Below are 17915 nucleotides of genomic sequence, written 5' to 3'. Positions count from 1 at the left end.
CCTGCTTCAGATTCTGTGCTTCCCTCTTTCTCTGTCCCTCCCCTCTTGCACTCTGTCTCTCTCTCTCATTCTCTCTCAAAAACAAACATTAAAAATTAATTAATTAACATTAAAAAAAGATTTTTTTTTTAGTAAGATATATACTAGTAATACAAGACCAAAGTGTAAGATTTTGAATGCCATGTAGTGTTTGGATTTTACTCTATGAAGGGGAACCATGAGTGCTTGGCTGGCTCAGTCGATAGAACACGCAACTCTTGATCTCAGGGCCGTGAGTTCAAGCCCCACACTGGGCGTGGAGTCTACTTTTTTATAAAGGGAGCGGGGGAGCTAAGTATAGGGCACAATGTAGGAAACTCTGGAAAGAAACCCATAACACAGGGCACAGGCATACAAACAATTGTCAGCCTGGACAGCCCCCCATATAGTTCTGTTACTTTCTTAAGAGTCGAATAACCATGCTTCTTAGTTTTCTCTCTTTTGTTTCTTTAGACATCTCTAAAAACACATCCTGTGTCCTGCCGACCCATAAGCCGTGGACTCAAACTCTAATCTGCACCCTGTGCAAATCCAACTTAGGTTGGCAAGGACTAAATATGACCGGTTTAGCTTTCTTTTTTTTTTTTTATAATTTTTTAATGTTTTTATTTATTCTTAATACAGAGAGAGACAGATCACGAGAGGAGGTGGGACAGAGAGAGAAGGAGACACAGAACCGGAAGCAGGCTCCAGGCTCCGAGCTAGCTGTCAGCACAGAGCCTGACGCAGGGCTTGAACCCACGAACGTGAGATCTGACCTGAGCCGAAGTCGGAGGCTTAACCAACTGAGCCACCCAGGCGCCCCCGGTTTAGCTTTCAAGGAGGACGACTCCAGTGCGACCACATCACAGCAACAAACTAGTGGTGACAGGTTATTGGACAGATGACTTGACTCTTTCCCTCCAGGCTCTCCCTTCACTGGACCTTCTGTGGTCTGGTGATAAAGCTGAAAAGAGAAGTGGGTAAGAGCAAACCAGGAAGGGAGGGGAGAGAAGTTCAGAGCATACTGGAAGAGGAAGGGGGCAGGAGTTGTTCAAGTGACTAAGCCCTTGAGCCGATGAACTGCACGGGTCTCTACAGCTCAAAGACCACAGACATTGTTTGAGCACCTGGTGATGCGCAAGGCATTCGGGCTGGCATGTGGGGAGGAGAGAAGATGCAAAATGCCAACATCATCAAGTTTAAGCTTGTAAAAATGTCGCTGAATGAGCAGTTGACAAAGAGACGAAAATGCATAGGGCTTTATCCAGAAATTACCAACAGTCGAAGTAAGAGGAAATGAAGGTGAGTTGGGGCAGATAAGAGGAGATAAGAGGGGGCTGAAGCCAGACTGTGCAGGACTTGAACTGTCCTGCAAAAGGATCTGAGCTTTATCCTGTGGGCAACAGAGAATGGCACAACATTCAAGTTCACATACAAAATAGTAGGGCATGATAAAGGTTGGAGTCTAAGGAGATCCCGAGGGAGAAGCAGCCTTGAGGTTAGGAAGATTTGTAAGGAGACCACTGGGTTCATTCAAGTAAGAGGATACTTACATGAACGATGGGGATTAAAAAATAATGTGGTTATCAGAAGAGGAGAGGGAAGAGTCAAGAATGACCGAGGTTTGAAGGGACTGCATTCATGGAAAAGAGACTGGAGGGAGGGAGGGCAGTAAGAAGATAATGAGTAGTTACCTGGAAGAAACCTGCATAGATAGGCCCTGAAGTGGCCAGCCAGTCTCTAAGCTCTGGGAAGCAGGCATTTACAATTCCTACATGCGATTCCCAAACAAAAGCATCTCTCAATAATTTAGAGGTGACCTTCTCAAAGACAAACATTCACTCTCCTTGCATAGATGGAAGAGAGGAAAGTCAAGGGACATGTCTAATATGGTACCGAGGTGCAATAAGGAACATAAAAATGAAAATATCCAAGCCACTGAGACACACACTTTATTCAAATCCTCACCACACATTTTTGCTAGTTTCAATTTGCATATGCACCAGGGGTGGAAAAGCCTACAAATTTGTTACAGTACATTTTAAGCAGCAAAGAAAACACGCAAGTCAGCTGGCTTCTATGTTCCAACCCTGTCTTCCCGCTAATAAATATTGATGCCTCCCTTTCCTGAACCTTCTGTCCCTGAGGATTTTTCTGAGGAAAGCCCCACTTCTAAATGAATGTTCGTGGGTCACTTTGTTCGCTCTAGACTCGCCCTGTAGAATTCCAACACAAAACTGTTTTCTGAGGGAAAGAAAAGTCTTCAGGGGGTTCTCCTGTTCTAGAAACAAACAGGAGGTTAAATGGGACAAACCGGGGGAAAAGGAGAAGGGAACAACAAAAGGAGGAAGAAAAAGGAGCACAGTTCTCTTTTGTTTAAACAAAGTGATCCAAACTCATTTGCTTAGGGGCCTGCAGAGCTTCCCACAAAGATAGAATGGGCACTGTTCCTACCTGCAGGACAAACACCTAGGAGAATTCCTCTTCGCTGCTAAAAGGACAGGTTGGTCACACAGATTTTTCTTCTTGAAAGAGAGAGAGAGAGCGAGCGAGAGAGAGAGAGGTGGACCAACCCAGGGGCTCTTTTTCCCACATTCTCTCTGGCTTCCACCCTGGTAATCTAGGTTACCCTTTATGCTGTCCTGAGATATAAATAGCATTCATTTCCTTTCTCAGGCCAGACAGACTCTAATGCCGTTTCCTGGGCTCCAGGGGCAAAAGTATTCATGGCGCATCTCACTCTAAATTTGAGTTACTACAAAGCTGCCTCACTTTGAATCAGCCATGGAATAAGAAAACCACTTCAAAAGACCAACATTTGAATGTTATCACCGCTTTGTTAAATTAGCCCCGGAGAGCCCCAATGGGACTTCTGAGTAGTTCTTTCCCTCTCTAGCGCACGCCTCAGAATCTTCCAGAACGCAGCTCCAGGTCTTTGCCTGTGCCTATAGGAAAAAGTGCAGGAGGACGTTTTATACAATGACATGGAGGACTGCGGAGGCCTACCTACGCAGGATCCCCACGGGGTTTCAGGATAAGAGCACCTTCACTTGCTGGACTGAAATAAGGAAGCATTTTGTCCTTATTTCTTTTGAAAGACAGAAAAAGGTACTTAGAGTAGAACAGGTAAGTGAAGAGGCAGCAAAGCCCTCACCCTTGACAGCTGCTTGTCTGAGACCAGTGCAACGTCCTGGATGAACAGGCTGCCCTGCAACCAGGGGTCATCTCTTTTCCACATCACATCTTAGTTCAAAGACACCGCTCTGACCCTGCGGACAGGGACACCAGTCGCTATCAAACTTGGCCTGACACCCCTGGATTCAGCAGAGACAAATCAAAGAATGGACAGTTGGGAGAGAAGCATCAAAAAGAGATCTTTCCTTTCTCTACCAAGGCAAAGGCGAGATGTGAAGACAAGATTCACCTTGCCACCAAAATACCCAGGCCTTTGAGGTGCTCTTATCCCCTTGGCTCACCCTCTAAGGACCACTGCCTGCCGGGCTAACACTCTCTTACCTCAATGTCTGGACTGTCAGCTCCCTGAGGGAGCCCTGTTTCTCCTAAAGTACATCACAAACAGCATTGTGAAGCAGCCTTTTTCTTCAGGTTGCTTCCTCAGGCTATCAGGAAGTGGGTATTTGGACCACATGTGTATAGAAAGAACCAAATCCACTACCTGTTTCCCTTGGGTCCTAGACTATTCTGAAAACGAAGTCAGAGGAGGCCCAAAAGTTTCTTCTACCTGTTGTAGAAGATGTGACTCTCCAGAGGCCGGAGCAACTCTGGAAACAGAGAGGAGAGGCAGAACTGGGGGCCCGGTGCCATCTCTTACCAGTCTTAACAGGAGGTCATTTGGCAATTTAAATTAATTTAAACTGATTCCATTAAATAAATTAAATCGATTTAATTAAAATTAACTTTACATTAAACTCAGCAATCTAGCGTAAGCCCACTTACTGGAGGTATTATGATGGGGCCACATCATTTTAAACTAAAAATAAAACCAAAACGTTAACCAGAATTCCTCACCAGCATGTGACTAGGTTTTGTTTTTTTTTTTTGAAAGCAAATGAAAGAGTCTGAGGTCCTGGCGCATTTATCACCCAGAGGCTGATAACTGGCTGCAGAGCTGCCCTGACCTCTCCCAGAAGACCTCTGTCGCCATTTAGGGACTCAATCACTCCAGCAACCTGGCCCTGGCCAGCACACCACCCGCCCCTTTCTGTTGCCCCGGGCCTGTTCTTAACGGTGAGCCCTCACCTTCCCGGCACCACAGCCCAGGATGTCATGGGAACTGAAGCAACAGCTGCCTCAAGATCAAGTCCTTCCAGTGAGCGGAGATAAGCCCAAGAAAGAGGCAAGCTATCGGCACCATCAAGCGCTTCAAACGCCTCTTGCGGCAGCTGCGATGAGGGAAAAGCACAAACACTGAGGAAGTCTCTTGCTCACCCAATTTCCTCTCACTTTACAAACTTTGTGCAACCTGCTCTCTGCACCCCACCCTCGACGCCCCAGCCCCTCAGAGTTTCCAAGCCTTATAAGAGCAAGTGGAGTGCTGGCCCACACTTAACACAGCTACTCGACAGACTCTTCCTCTCTCGCAAAGAGTTGCGAAAAGAGGCACGAATGGGTACCAGTGGTCATGCCAAAGCTCACAGGTAACTGGAACCCCACGGGCACACCCAGGGGGAAAACATACCAGAGAGCCCTTGCAGAAAATCAAGGAGCTGTACAGAAAATACAGGTCTGCAGGTCCTCCCAAAGCACTGGACTGACGCAAACCTCAGCCCTGGGCCTCTCGCTTTCCAAAACACAACCTCCTGCTCAACAATTGGCCTTTTGTGCTGCACAACATGACCCATGAAGGGCTGGGTGGAAAAAAATCTAGTCCCTTTCACCTGTAACCTCATCCTGGCCTCCAGGCCCACGGTGGACAGGGCTCTCTTGGACTCCAGCTCTGGGCACAGCCCCATCTATCACACGGGCCAAAGACTGACAAGGGAGCCGGGCAGTACAGTACACACACCATTTCTCGCCCAAAGGAAGGCTCGGTCATGACGAGCGCACCCCCAACATAAGCCAACCTCGGAAGGTCAGGATGGAGAAACAGGCTCAGAGAGAGGCAGCGACTGGCTCCACGGCACACAGCGAGTCGGGATCGGCGCTCTACTACAACCTCAGCTTCCAGATTCCGGAGTACCACACAGCCATCCTCCCGTTCTCACCACGTCGGCTGAGAATAACATCCCCTCGGAACTTCAGCCCCTGCGATCCCGCCTCCGAAGGGCCAGGACCTTGGTCTTTGCCCCGTGCGTCCACCGGCCAAACCGCAGACCCTGCCCAACCGCGGGCCTGGCCCGCCGCCGCCCCCGGCCAGACCCCCAACCCAGGTTCCCACAGCCCGCCAAAGACCTGCAGAATCGCACTCCCGAGAGCCGGAGGCGGCGGACATTTCCCTGCCAGTGTCTTCAAGTTCTTCATCACGCCGCCGCACCGCCCCTACCGCGCTGCCCGCTCCGCCCCCAGAAGGGCCCGCCCCCGGGTGCCACCTCCGCCAATCAAAGGCTGGTATTCTCTATAGCCCCACCCCTGAACAGTAATGAGCCCGCCCCTCGCGGCCGCACTTCCTCCAATCCTCACTGCCTCTTTCGAGACGGATACCTGCCTCCGCCAATTCCGGCGCACCGGGGTCCCAAGTCCTGGGCCGAGTTCCCACCCAGCGGCGCGGGAGGATCGGGCTCCAGCTGGGTGCACCTGTATACAGACAGCCACAGGAATTCAGGATCCGGGGTCCTGGGATCGAAACCTGTGGCAGGGACAAGGAGGGAATGCTAAGCCACGGGCTTGAAGAGCCAGTTCCACCTCTGCATGACTGTATGCGGGTGAGCAAATCGCTCAGCCTTTCCGGAGAGTCTTCAAGCCTGTTTCCCAGCGCACTGGGTACGTCTGAGATTCAAATGCAATAATAAATGTGGAGGAAAAAAAGCAACAACCCGGCCCTTCCTAACTAGACCCGCGCCACTCCTCTGTGGTAACTATGTGCCACGGTCCGTGCTTCACATGTATATTACTCTTTAATCCTCACAACTAACTGTAGGAAGTGAGGAACTGTTATTCCCGTGGCAGCTGAGCTCAGAGACCTTAAGTCTAAGGTCGCAGAGTGAGAGGCACAGCGGGAACTCAAATAGCCGTCAGTCCTAGGGAGTGGGTTGGGTGCTTTAATTGTCCATAATCTCTGTCAGCAACTTGTAAGCTACTCATAATAAAAACACACTCCAGTAAAAGCAGTGCGTTTGCTATGCCTTCAAGACAAGTCCTCTCAAGACCAGACCTCTGGTTCCCCTTTAACCAGATTGCCACCTCTTCCTAGAAATTCTTGAGTGCTTCTCCCTCTCACTCAAACCCACTTCTGTCTAAGCCCCAAACGCATTTGGTCTCCTACCCTATCTTGCCGGCTCTTCTTGTAAAACTGCATGAAACCAACCGAATTGAATTGGATTTGCAAGGACATCATAAATAAAGAAACTTGGGGTCCAGGCCCCAGTGTGGCACCCCCAGAAACAGCTTTTAAGTTCTTTTCAGTATTTAGATATTGTGAACTAATACTGGGCTTCATCTGATCCTCACAAACCTCTTGGAATCGTGGGTAAGGCGGGTTCATATTTCCATTGTACATATGATAAAGCCATGGCCCAAAGAAGTAAAATACATTGCTCACATTCACAACTAGGAAGTGGCAGAGCTGGGATCAGAACTGAAATATCTGGACTATATGGGCATGAGTTAGAGCCTGGGGTTCCAAACTCCATTCTATCAATTCAATTGATGAATGACCTTGGGTAAGTTACTTACTTTCTCTCTGTTAGTTTACTCATCTATAAACAGGATACCTACTTTGCAGTATTGCTCAAGGGACAGAACAGGACAACATGGTTGGTGTGCATTGTCCAAATGTCTAGAAAAATGTCTGACACATAATAGGTATTCAGATAGGGTTCTCTAATTCTTTTCTCTAATTGTGGCCTCTTGACCAAGGCACTTCTACAAAGCCTTTTGTGCTACACATTACCCACCAGGAACTGGGTGGAGAAAACCTAGTTCCTTTCACTTTTCACCTCATGCTCATCCTGGACTCCAGTCCCTTTATCTCTAAAAGGCAAAGTCTGGGCTGCTAGACACCCAAGAGCCTTCACCAGTGAGAGTCCCCTCTTACCCAGGCCCCTCCCTGAGGAAGTCCACATCATGATGACTACTTAGCAAACTGGATTTAGTGCAGCATCTCTGCTGGTTATCCCAGGTGTGGGTCCGAGAAGGCAGAGCAGGTAAGGGACTGATAGATAAGTAAGCCTAAAAGAGCAAAGTCATTCTTGACTCCTCTCTCTCCAGACTCACAGGCACCGAGCTATGTTCTTCCATTCAACACATATCCATGAAGTGTCTCCTAAGTGCCAGGCACTGTTCTAACCACCAGGTAAAGTTGTGAATGCAACCCAAACTCAACTGCCCATGTGGTACCTACGTTCCCTTCAGTCTGATCTCAGGTGCACCCTCTCCTCCCCATGCCCATTACCAGGCCGTAGCCCAAGCCTCAGTTTTCATAAGGCCACCCCTGCAATGCACTCAGGTTGAGCTCCCTGCTCTGGGCTCTCCCCTTTGGCACCAGTTGCCAGAGGAACTTTTCCTTCATATAAATCCCACTTTGTCATTCCTCGGTTTAAAACTTTTACAGCTCCCCCACAAGCTGTGGGGCTAAGTCCAAGGTCTCTCTCTGTTGGTTGTTTAAAAACCCTTCTTGAGCTGCCTCTGCACTCCCTCCTACCTCCAAGTTAATCCCACTTACCAACCTGCTCTTCCCTCTGACAGCCCTCTCCCTCCCCTTTGTTGCCCACCTGGGAAAAACCTCGTTCATCTTTCAGGTCTTGGCTTACATATCACCTCCTCCATGAAGCCTTTCTTTGCTGAGCTGTTTCTATGGGATAGGAAAATCTTTTATAAAAGATCCTGCATCAAAACGCAAGAGCAAAGGGTGCCTGGGTGGTTCAGTCAGTTGATCATCCACTCTTGATTTTGGTTCAGGTTGAGATCTCAACAGTTCGTGGGTTCAAGTACCACAGCAGGCTTCTCCCTGAGAGTGTGGAGCCTGCTTGGGATTCTCTCTCTCCTTTCTCTCTCTCTGCCCTTCCCCCCTCTAAAAATAAATAAATAAACTTTAAAATGCTTCCTAATATTAAACACACACACACACACACACACACACACACACACACACACAAGCTCAGCTTCTGAAGGAGACTACCAGCTGTGTACTCAGGCAAGACACTTCACCTCCCTGAGCCTCAGTTTCCTCGTCTGTAAAATGCAGACATTACTAATATCAACCTTGTAATGTGCCGTAAAGAAAATAAGATAATGTGTGGAAAGGTCTTAGAACAGTGTCTAACACACACTGAGTCAACAATGAATGTTAGCTAAGTTATGGGCCCTCTTGTGCAGAAGGAAGAAACAGTTTTTGAGCTCCTAGTATGTCCTGGGCACGTTCACATGTATGTTTTACAAGTCTACAAAACCAAGGTTCAGAGAGGTGACGTGGTTTGCCCCAAGACACACAGTTAGGGGTCAGCAAAGATAGGTTTCAAATGCAAGGGACTGTGCAGCTTAAAAGCCCATGTTCTTTGCTGTTTTACTATCATTACCCCTCCAACATCTACTAATAATTATCATAAATTGAGTTACCCTTATTAGTTGAAGCTTTGGAGACAAATTTCCCCCTGCTTGAAGAATAAACCTCAAACCCCTTAACCAGGCATTCAAGGGTCTGTAATCTTGTTTCTACTTCCTTTTCCCACAACTCCAAGGTGCATCCAAAGCCAGTCAGTCCCCTTTCTGGCACACCAGGCAAACTAAGAGCCCCCCAGACATTTAGTCTCCGTGGTGAGACCACGATGGAAGGGAAGTGCCCCCGCCCCCCCACCCCCCCTGCCGCCATTCCTGCAGAGACAGATGTTAGCTGGAAAGGAAACAAGTAATGGTGTTGGGTAAACACATAAGCCCAGTACCTGCTGGCTGAGATTTGCATGTTCTGTGGCTAATCCTCTGCTCTATACAAATTCTTTACCTGCCTGGCTGAAACCCTGATCTAAACAAGTCCCGCCCCAGAGGCCACCAACCTCTCGTTGCGAAGCCAAAACTAGACCGTTTCCTCAGCTGCAGTGGGAGACAGAGCAAGGTTCAAGAGCAGATGAGCCCATATGCCAGCCTTCTCTTTGTCCCAGCTGTGTTATCAGAGGAAGAGAGGGAAGATAAGCCTCTAGGAACTGCTGACCCTGCTAACTTGTAAAAGATTCTGCAACAGAATCAGCCCACCGTGCCTAGAGGCAGGAGGACAAAAGGAGGTTCTGCTCAAGTTTAGAAACGGAAAACCAGAAATGCAAACACACAGTTGGCCCATGGCCTGAGGGCACTGTGGCCTCCTGCCAGCAGCATTAGAGGGCACAGAAACTAGAGTGTGAGTCCAAAGGATGGAAAATCAACTGCCAGTGGGTAGGTCAGTGCCCAGCCACACAGCACACCCCACCCCAGAGAGCCTGGTGTCTTACCTACCTGGACAGGCATTGGCAACCTCTTGGAGGAACGTCCTGGTGTGTGAACCAAAGGGGAGCTGGAATATGAGGCTGAGCTCCGCGGTGTCCAGCTGGACGGTCACGTCTGAGCCTGCACAGAGGAGGTGGGAATTGAGCCCTTGGCCTCCAGGAACTGAGTACTAAGGCGGGCAACCCCAGAATGGAGAACCAGCAGCCCAAGATCCCCAAGCCCTGTTAGCCCTTAAGCCGGTCACTAACGGCTGATACCTGGGGGTAAAGAAATCTCTACACCTGAAGCTCCAAATTCCCATTCCACAGGGGGGCAGATCTGGGCACTGACAGTCAGTAAGCCTGGCCACAAGAGTGCTCAATGGGGCTGGAAGAGGGCAGGTTCTCTGACCTGTTGTCTACCCCTCCCCGAGCAGAAGGAAATGCACATAGAAGCAGACAAGAGGGGCTGTCTGGGTCTACCTAACTATGTCAGGCCTGTGCTAGGTACTGGGATAGCATGGTGAAAGGACACGGCCTGGCTGCAGAGAGCTGGGCTGTGGATGGTGTCCTGCCGGTCTCATCACCCCTGCACCCTGCAGGCTCAGGGTGAGCACCCACAATTGTGCTCAACTAATGAACGAGCAGGAGCAGTCTAGCAGAGTGATCAAGAGTGTGGGCCTGAGGGGCGCGTGGGTGGCTCAGTCGGTTAAGTGTCCAACTTTGGCTCAAGTCATGATCTCACGGTTCGTGAGTTTGACTCTTACGTCAGGCTCTGTGCTGACAGCTCAGAGCCTGGAGCCTGCTTCCGAATCTGTGTCTCCCTGTCTCTCTGCCCCTCCCCTATTTGTGCTCTGTCTCTCCCTGTCTCAAAAATAAATGAACAACAACAAAAAAAAAGACTGTGGGCTCTAGAGTCTGGATTTTGAGTTTGAATCCTGGTTCCACCACTTACTAAGTTAGTTAATTTCTCTGGGCCTCAGTTACCTTGTCCATAAAATGGGGATGGGAAAACTGATAACTTCGTGGAGTGGTTGTGGGGAAACATCATATGTTTGTAAAGCTCTTAGCATAGTGCCTGGCACAAGATAATCATTGAGTGAATATTCATTTCTGTTATTACTACTGCTACTATAGTCTAGCAAAGAAGGCAAGCATTAAATAGGTCATGACAAATAATTAAATCACTGAGGGTGACAGGGGCACCTGGGTGGCTCTGTCAGTTGAGCATCCAGCTCTTGGTTTCTGCTCAGGTCATGACCTCACAGTTCATGAGTTCGAGACCTACGTTGGGCTCTACACTTAAGTGCAGAGGCTGCTTGGGATTCCCTCTCTCCCTGTCCCTCCCCTACTCATGTGCTCTCTCTCTCTCTCTCTCTCTCTCTCTGTGTCTCTCAAAATAAATAATCTTTGGGGTGCCTGGGTGGCTCAGTCAGTTGAGTGTCTGACTTCGGCTCAGGTTATGATCTCACAGTTCCGTGGGTTCAAGCCCCGTGTCAGGCTCTGTGCTGACAGCTAGCTCAGAGCCTGGAGCCTACTTCGGATTCTGTGTCTCTTTCTCTCTCTGCCCCTCCCCTGTTCATGCTCTGTCTCTCTGTCTCTCAAAAATAAATAAATGTAAAACAAAAAAATTTTAATAAATAAATAAATAAATAAATAAATAAATATTCTTTGTGGTGCCTGGGTGACTCAGTCAGTTAAGTATCCGACTCCGGCTCAGGTCATGATCTCACAGTTTGTGGGTTCAAGCCCCACATTGGGCTCTGTGCTGACAGCTCAGAGTCTGGAGCCTGCTTGGGATTCTGTGTCTCCCTCTCTCTCTGACCCTCCCCTGCCCATGCTGTCTCTCTCTCTCTCTCAAAAATAAATAAAAATATTAAAAATAAATAAATAAGTAATCTTTAAAAAAGATTACTTTAGGGGTGCCTGGGTGGCTCAGTCAGTTAAATGCCCAATTTTGGCTCAGGTCATGATCTCATGGCTCATGAGTTCGAACCCCTGTGTCAGGTTCTCTACTGACAGCTCAGAACTTGCTTTGGATTCTATGTCTTCCTCTTTCTCTTTGTCCTTCCCCCTCTTGTGCATATGTTCTCGCTCTCTCTCTCAAAAATAGATATAAAAAATTTAAAACATTAAAAACCTTAAAAAAATCACTGTGCCAGAGAGCTGTCAGGGATGAGAAAAAAGGAATGTGTATCATCAAGGCATAATTTAAGGAGGTTCAACTAAAGCTTCCTGGAAAAAGTAAAGTGTGAACTGAAGCCCCGAAGGATGAGTTGGCTAAGTGAAAAGAGGTGTGGGGGCTTTCGGGAAGAGGGAGAGACATGTGCAGGGGCTCTGTGGTGGGAACATGTCATGTTGGAGGTGATGGAACCAATCCAGAAGATTCCAAGCACAGCAAGCAAGGAGGAGGGTGATGGGCGGGCCCGATCCTACAGCGTTTTGCTTGCCATGGTAGGGACATCAGAGAGTGTTCTTACTGGACACCATTCTCTCTGTGGATCTGGTATCTTCTGCCCTAACTGCCATTCATGCTGAAAAGACCACTCACCAAGAATGTAGAGTTCACCATCCAGGGGCACTGTGGGGAGGGAAATGAAAAGGCCCTTAGCAATTGAGCACTCTAGCCCCTACTAGGACAGAAAGGACCCGGGGGCCCCAGAGGAGAGGGACACCACCCACTCCCTGTGGCACCTTCTTCCAGCATAAAATCCCGCGAGACTGGCACCATCTGGTCCAAAGAGACATCGTCCGCGGTAATGGCCATCCTCCGGTGCATGTACAGGAAGAGACTAAGGGCAGGAAGCAGAGGTGAAGACAGGGCCCACCAACCACCCCTCAGCCCCATCGTGGAGGCCTTGGCCAAGTGCTCATATTCCCTCCTTGGTCCCTAGGATCGTGCTGGTGGTGCCCTGATCTGCACAATCCTTGTGTCATCTCTGTCGGCGGTACCCATCAGAGACTGGAGTTCTAAAGATAGGTCATCAAAGGTCAACTTGGCCCATCTTGGGGTGCCTCTGCTTTGTTAGTGAAACACATTCGTGATCTATCCGTAGCGTGTGACAGTAATGCCATAACCTCAGCCACCCCCTTCCCTCTCTGACCGCAGTTTTGCTATCTGTAAAGTGGGGGTGGTAGATTAGAAAATGTCAAATGCCCCTCCCCCCCAGCTCCAAGATCCTGAGGTTCACTTTCTGGCTCTGAGATCTTCGAAAAGTATTTGTCAGTCTCTCTCCTTCTGTGTAATATGCGGGCATTGCTAGCCACATTTATTGGGCACAGGGGAGTAAAACAGCTTGCTCAAGAGCATGTGGCTCAGAGGTAATAATACCTGGATTTGAACCCAGGCAGACAGGCCACGCAGCTCAAGAGCTGGGCCAGTACATTAAGCTGTCTATGCACGAGGAGCTTCTCCAACAGTTTGAGGATTATGCAGGCCGATACACATGAAGGGCTTAGAATACAGTGTTCAAAAAAATACGAACGATTATTATTATAATTAATCTAGAAGACAGACTCTGCCCTAGAAGGATGGCTGAAGTCCAGCTGGAGGATACAGTGAAGAATAAATAACCCGTGGCCCCTCACTCACGCATGTTCCTGGCCACCATGTTTCAGGCGGTGGCGCACGAGTCCCAGGAGGCGGCTCTGCCTGCTGTCTCCCTCACACAGCACACCTTGTACTGTCTGCTGCTCAGGGTCAAGGGAAACCAAAATGAAACCAGAGGCCAAACTTCTGCGAGCCCAGGCCAACCCACCTTCCCTGCTCTTCCCTTGCTCACCCAGATGCACTGTGTGACCTTAGCCAAGTCACTTCACCTCTCTGAGCCTTCCCCATCTGTGAAATGGGGATAAGAATCCCCAACTTCACAGTGGGCTGGGAGGATGACAGTATTTAAAGCACCAGGCGGAGTCCAATACTGAGCGAGTATGAAGTAAATACTAGCTTCCTTCTTCCCCGATGGCACAGAGAAAGGGAGGAAAACAGATAGGCACATAGATATGGTCCAGTCCACTTCCCAGGGCCAGGGCAGCTGCCGGGGCGGGGAGCTCAGTGCTGGGAAGGATATGATGATGCAATAGTCCCCCTCAGCCAGCGTCTCCTGGATCGCCACAGACTGGTCCATGCTGGTCCCTGCTGAGCAGACACGCCCTGGGGAGAAGGCACATGGGAGCCCCTTAGGTTAACAAGTTACCCAGGAGGTGATGGAGCTGCCTCAGAGGGCGGTGGGGCAGAGATAAGGTAGAAGAGGCCTGGCCCTCCCCTTCCTCCTCCTTAGGTGGGCCTTTTAGTTTCTAGGGAGAGGGGCCACCCATTTGCCCTTGGTGGGATGTACAATTTGTCGCACTACCCTTTGGAAGGGCATCTGGTTGTTTCTGAGCGGGGTCTGGTCTACTTGTTGGAAGGTGGGCGCCTTGTCCCACTACTGGAGAGGGGGACATGGTCTCACAGCCCCTGGGAGAGGGCTCCACCTCCCTTTTGGGGGAGCAATATTAGTCCTGCTGGCACCTCTCTAGGGGGTGTCAAAGGTGTGTCTGCATGGGTTTGGAGGGAAATGTCCTGTTCTCCTTGGGAAGGAGAAAGAGGATCTCATCCTGGACAAGGACTCCAGTCCCATTCCTCTTTCTTTGGAGACAGGAAATCACATCTCATTGCTCTTTGGCCCTCATCCCCACCCAGCAGGCCTGATTGCATCAGCCACAGGCTAGGGGGTGTCTGTCTTTGACAGCTGCAGGACAAGGGTCTCAGGCCTCAGTTTGCCCACCCCCAACTGCCCAGTCGGGTCCTGGCTCCCTGCTCCTAGCCCCCTGCCATTGCCGCCTACCTCCTGAGCTGTCACCACCGAGGACGTAGGACACGGCGGCCCTGGTCAGCTAGGGACTACATTTCCCAGGAGTCCCTGCGCCACATGCTGGTCAGGCAGCCTGCAAGTCCCAGCATGCCCGCACCAATCATGGGGGCGCTGGGGGCTAGCTGCCTCCATTAACTCCTTAGATCCTGGGATCTCTGAGCTCCCCGTTCCTGATGACTACTCTAACAGCCACTCCAGCCCTCCAAGTCATGAGGCCAGAGCTCCCTGCCTAGCGCCCTGAAGGAAGATGGCCATGTCTGCCTTACGGGGAAAAAATAATGCATTTTCATTTTCTCCTCTATTCCATCCTCAACTCCTGTCATCCAGGCTGGCCCACTCTGGCCTCTAATGGAACTCTTTCTCCCCAGATAACTACCCTGATCTGGCTTGAGGCAGAACAACATTGTTGAAGAACCATTACCTCTGTTTCCCGGGAGGAGAAACTGAGGATCAGAGAGGTTAAACAGTTTGACCCTGCAGGTAGCAAATGTCTGCCTCAGCTGACATGTCACTCTAGCTTCTGTCCATTGATGCTGCCACACACTGCCATCCTTCCTCCCTTCACCTAATGTGCATGAGTGACGTGTGCATGATGGGTGCAAGACAGGAGCCTGCCTCACAGGACTGCTTGAAGAAAATGGACCTGAGTGCACTCTGTAAAGGGGTGACACTTTGTGCAGTGGCACGTGGAAACCGAATCCTCTCCCCTCCTCCCCCTCACTGAGAGGAGAGAGGACAAGGGAGGGGGCCCCTCAGCCCTCAAGACAGCCTGAGGGTACACTTTATTGCTCTCAAGCCCCTTCCCCTGACTTACCCCTGTCATGTGTACTTTCTCCTTTTGGGTCTTGAGTCCTGCACTGAAGATCAGGAGGTTGCTCCAGATGGGCAAAAGCAGTCAACTTGGATATGGGAATCCAGGACAAGTCTCTCACCCTATTGGCCATGTCACCAAGCTGTAAGCTCCCTGAAGACTGGGCTATGTCTTTGCCACATCACCCAGCACAATTTCTGGCACAGTTGGCCCTCAAGAATGTGTTTATTGGATTCATGAATTAATGAATTGTCTTAATGAAGATACCTTCTCTCAAGCTTTGACCCAAACTAGAGGGTCAGTGCTGGGGAAGGAGTGGCCCCTGTGACCTCTGACCAGTGCCCTCTCCCCTTTCACTAAGCTGGGAGGTGCTGCCCGAATGGCCAGTCCAACTCTATTTATGTAAACATCTTTCAGAAACAGATGGTACCTTCTTCCGATATTCTCCTTTTGCCAGAAATACCCACAATTCAAATAGAGCTCAAGTTTATTTGAATTTGGTTTCAAAGTTATGTGGGAGATGAGGAGAAAAAGAATTGATTCAGACCATTAAAGATAAAAGGGGGTAGGAATCACCAGGAAAGTGATTAGGGTTCCTTAGGGAACCCTAAGTCCAGCCCCACTCTTAATGACAAAGGCTGGGGAGTAAGGTCTGTGAAAAGTGGACAGGAATGGGGCGCCTGGGTGGCTCAGTCAGTTAAGCTTCCAACTTCAGCTCAGGTCATGATCTTGTGGTCCATGAGTTCGAGCCCCGCATCGGGCTCTGTGCTGACAGCTCAGAGCCTGGAGCCTGCTTCAGATTCTGTGTCTCCCTCTCTCTCTGCCCCTCCCCTGCTCACGTTCTGTCTCTGTCTCTCAAAAATAAATGTTTTAAAAAGTAAAAACAAAACAAAACAAAACAAAAAAAGCGGATAGGGACAATTTTGGGGTCCTCCCATTCGATGGGGGTTGTCCCATTTGATGGGGGTCAGAAAGGAAGTTCCATTTTTCCAGATGAACCCTAGCCTCTCCTTGGGATTAGGGCTGAGGCCCTGCCCTCTTGGAGGGCACCAAATTCAGGCGAAGGCTCTGGGAAGTGAAGTGAGGATCCTGGAGCCCAGGCTTTGAACTTGATAAATCCCTCTCACTAAAGATTCAGCTGCAGGAGTCAGAGCTGGGGGTGGGACCAGGGGCCTGTGGGACCTACAGGGTCTTCCTAGCTGCTACTCCCCAGTTCTGCTGGGCCCAGCTAAGGGAGCAGGAAGGGAGCATGGCAGAGTGTAGGAGCAGCAGTGTGGCCACAGCCATGGCCCTGTGGAGGGGCTCTTAGTGACCCCTGGGGCAACCTGGTTGAAGGGAAGATTCCCATCCAGCGGGTGGCAGTTACCTGAAGGTGAAGCTCGGCAGCACGCCTGGTAGCAGGGCTGAGCCACTGCCCCGGCACAGCCAGGTGACCCTGCCATGTGCAGTAAAGCCTGAACTGGACCAGTGCAGCTGCAAGAAGAGATGGGACCATTTGTACTCCATTGCCCCTCCCCCCATTCACAGAGGCAGGAAGTGGTAACTGGGCCCTGGGCTGAGATGAGCATCTCTGGACCCCCAGCTCCCTCCCCATGAGGTCAGCCTGGCCAGTCCTTCGAGAACATAGGGGGTGACCAGAAATGAGGAAGCATGTCACAGAGACTTGGAAGATCCCAGCTGCCACCCTGACTCTGGTATGATGTAGAGCTGAATGGGTCAAGCATGCTGGGCACCAGGCAGCCAGGCTCCGACCCAGTCTAGCTCTGGCCAGATTTGGCTGCTTGACCCACTGTGTCCAAGTGGGAGATGAAAGGCCTGCAGTTCTCAGGAAGGACAGCACTCCAAGGGCCCACCTCGCAGGAGTCCCAGCCCTCAGGGCACATGGTCACAGCTTCCTGCCCTCCTTAGCAGGAGAAGGTGGCACAAATTTTCACCTGTAAGAGAAAGTGGAGGGAAGGCTGAGGGGCGAGCAGCTCTGCTCATCTGCTCAGACTGGTCGTGGAGCGAACACTGAACAGAGATGGGGCTAGAGCCTCTCAGGGCTGTCCCCCTGCTCCCAGCCCCTACACCGACCCTGTTCCTGCCTCTGCCTCCCAGAGCAGGCAAGTAGGAAGCAGATACCCCCCACGTTTCCCTTGGGGGCTGGCAGCTAGTCCTCTGGGACATCAGGGGGCCTAGGCCTGGGAGCAGGGCAGGGCTGCCTGGGGAAGTGCTGTGACACTCCCGCTGCTGGGTAGGGTAGGGGGAGGTCATCTCTCTGCAGAGTCCCAGCCCCCATCCCAGAAAGGGCTTGTTGTGGGGACAGTCAAGACTTGAAACTGCTACTGGACAAGCACAGGAGCTTTGCTGGGCTTCCATGGAGCTCGGAGAGAGGGGAGAGCTAGTGGGGAGAAGGGGGAGGGGGAGCTGGGAAGGGGAGTCTGGAGGGGGTGGGGCACTGAAGGTAAAAAGCTCAGGCTCAGGCTCTGGGAGTGATGAGGAGGGTAGATCTCAAAGGTAAGGGTCAGCCTGACAGGATAGAGAGGTTAGGGTGTGGCTAGAGGCTGAGGGGCCCTAAAAACTGAGCTCAGATGTGAGGGGCTTTCAAAGAGTAGGGTTCAGAGTTGGGGGCTAGTGGGGGGGGGGCGGCTGGGGAGTGGCCGGTGGGGCTCACAGCGGCAT

At 50.5% G+C, this 17915-nt stretch overlaps 1 protein-coding gene across 2 annotated transcripts in view; it reads right to left on the bottom strand.

The window, feature by feature from the left end:
* Positions 1 to 17029, bottom strand: part of INPP5B (inositol polyphosphate-5-phosphatase B) — a 51786-nt gene extending 34757 nt beyond the window's left edge. Inside the window, exons 1-7 of one of the 2 annotated variants that reach the window (XM_029946573.1) lie at positions 16621 to 17029; positions 13661 to 13743; positions 13183 to 13277; positions 12285 to 12382; positions 12142 to 12171; positions 9622 to 9732; positions 5687 to 5827 (exon numbers count right to left, since the gene is read on the bottom strand). In XM_029946573.1, coding sequence (XP_029802433.1) covers positions 5687 to 5827; positions 9622 to 9732; positions 12142 to 12171; positions 12285 to 12382; positions 13183 to 13277; positions 13661 to 13743; positions 16621 to 16822 — 760 coding nt within the window. In that variant the 5' untranslated portion in view covers positions 16823 to 17029. Of the gene's footprint in view, positions 1 to 5433; positions 5538 to 5686; positions 5828 to 9621; positions 9733 to 12141; positions 12172 to 12284; positions 12383 to 13182; positions 13278 to 13660; positions 13744 to 16620 lie in introns of those variants that run through there. The other variant, XM_029946574.1, reaches the window with a different exon arrangement.
* Between the last annotated feature and the right edge of the window lie 886 nt (positions 17030 to 17915).

Source organism: Suricata suricatta, chromosome 8, assembly GCF_006229205.1.
Source record: "Suricata suricatta isolate VVHF042 chromosome 8, meerkat_22Aug2017_6uvM2_HiC, whole genome shotgun sequence".
Lineage (NCBI taxonomy): Eukaryota > Metazoa > Chordata > Mammalia > Carnivora > Herpestidae > Suricata > Suricata suricatta.
Note: the sequence above shows the minus strand (reverse complement) of the source record. Positions and strands in the feature narration are given on the sequence as shown.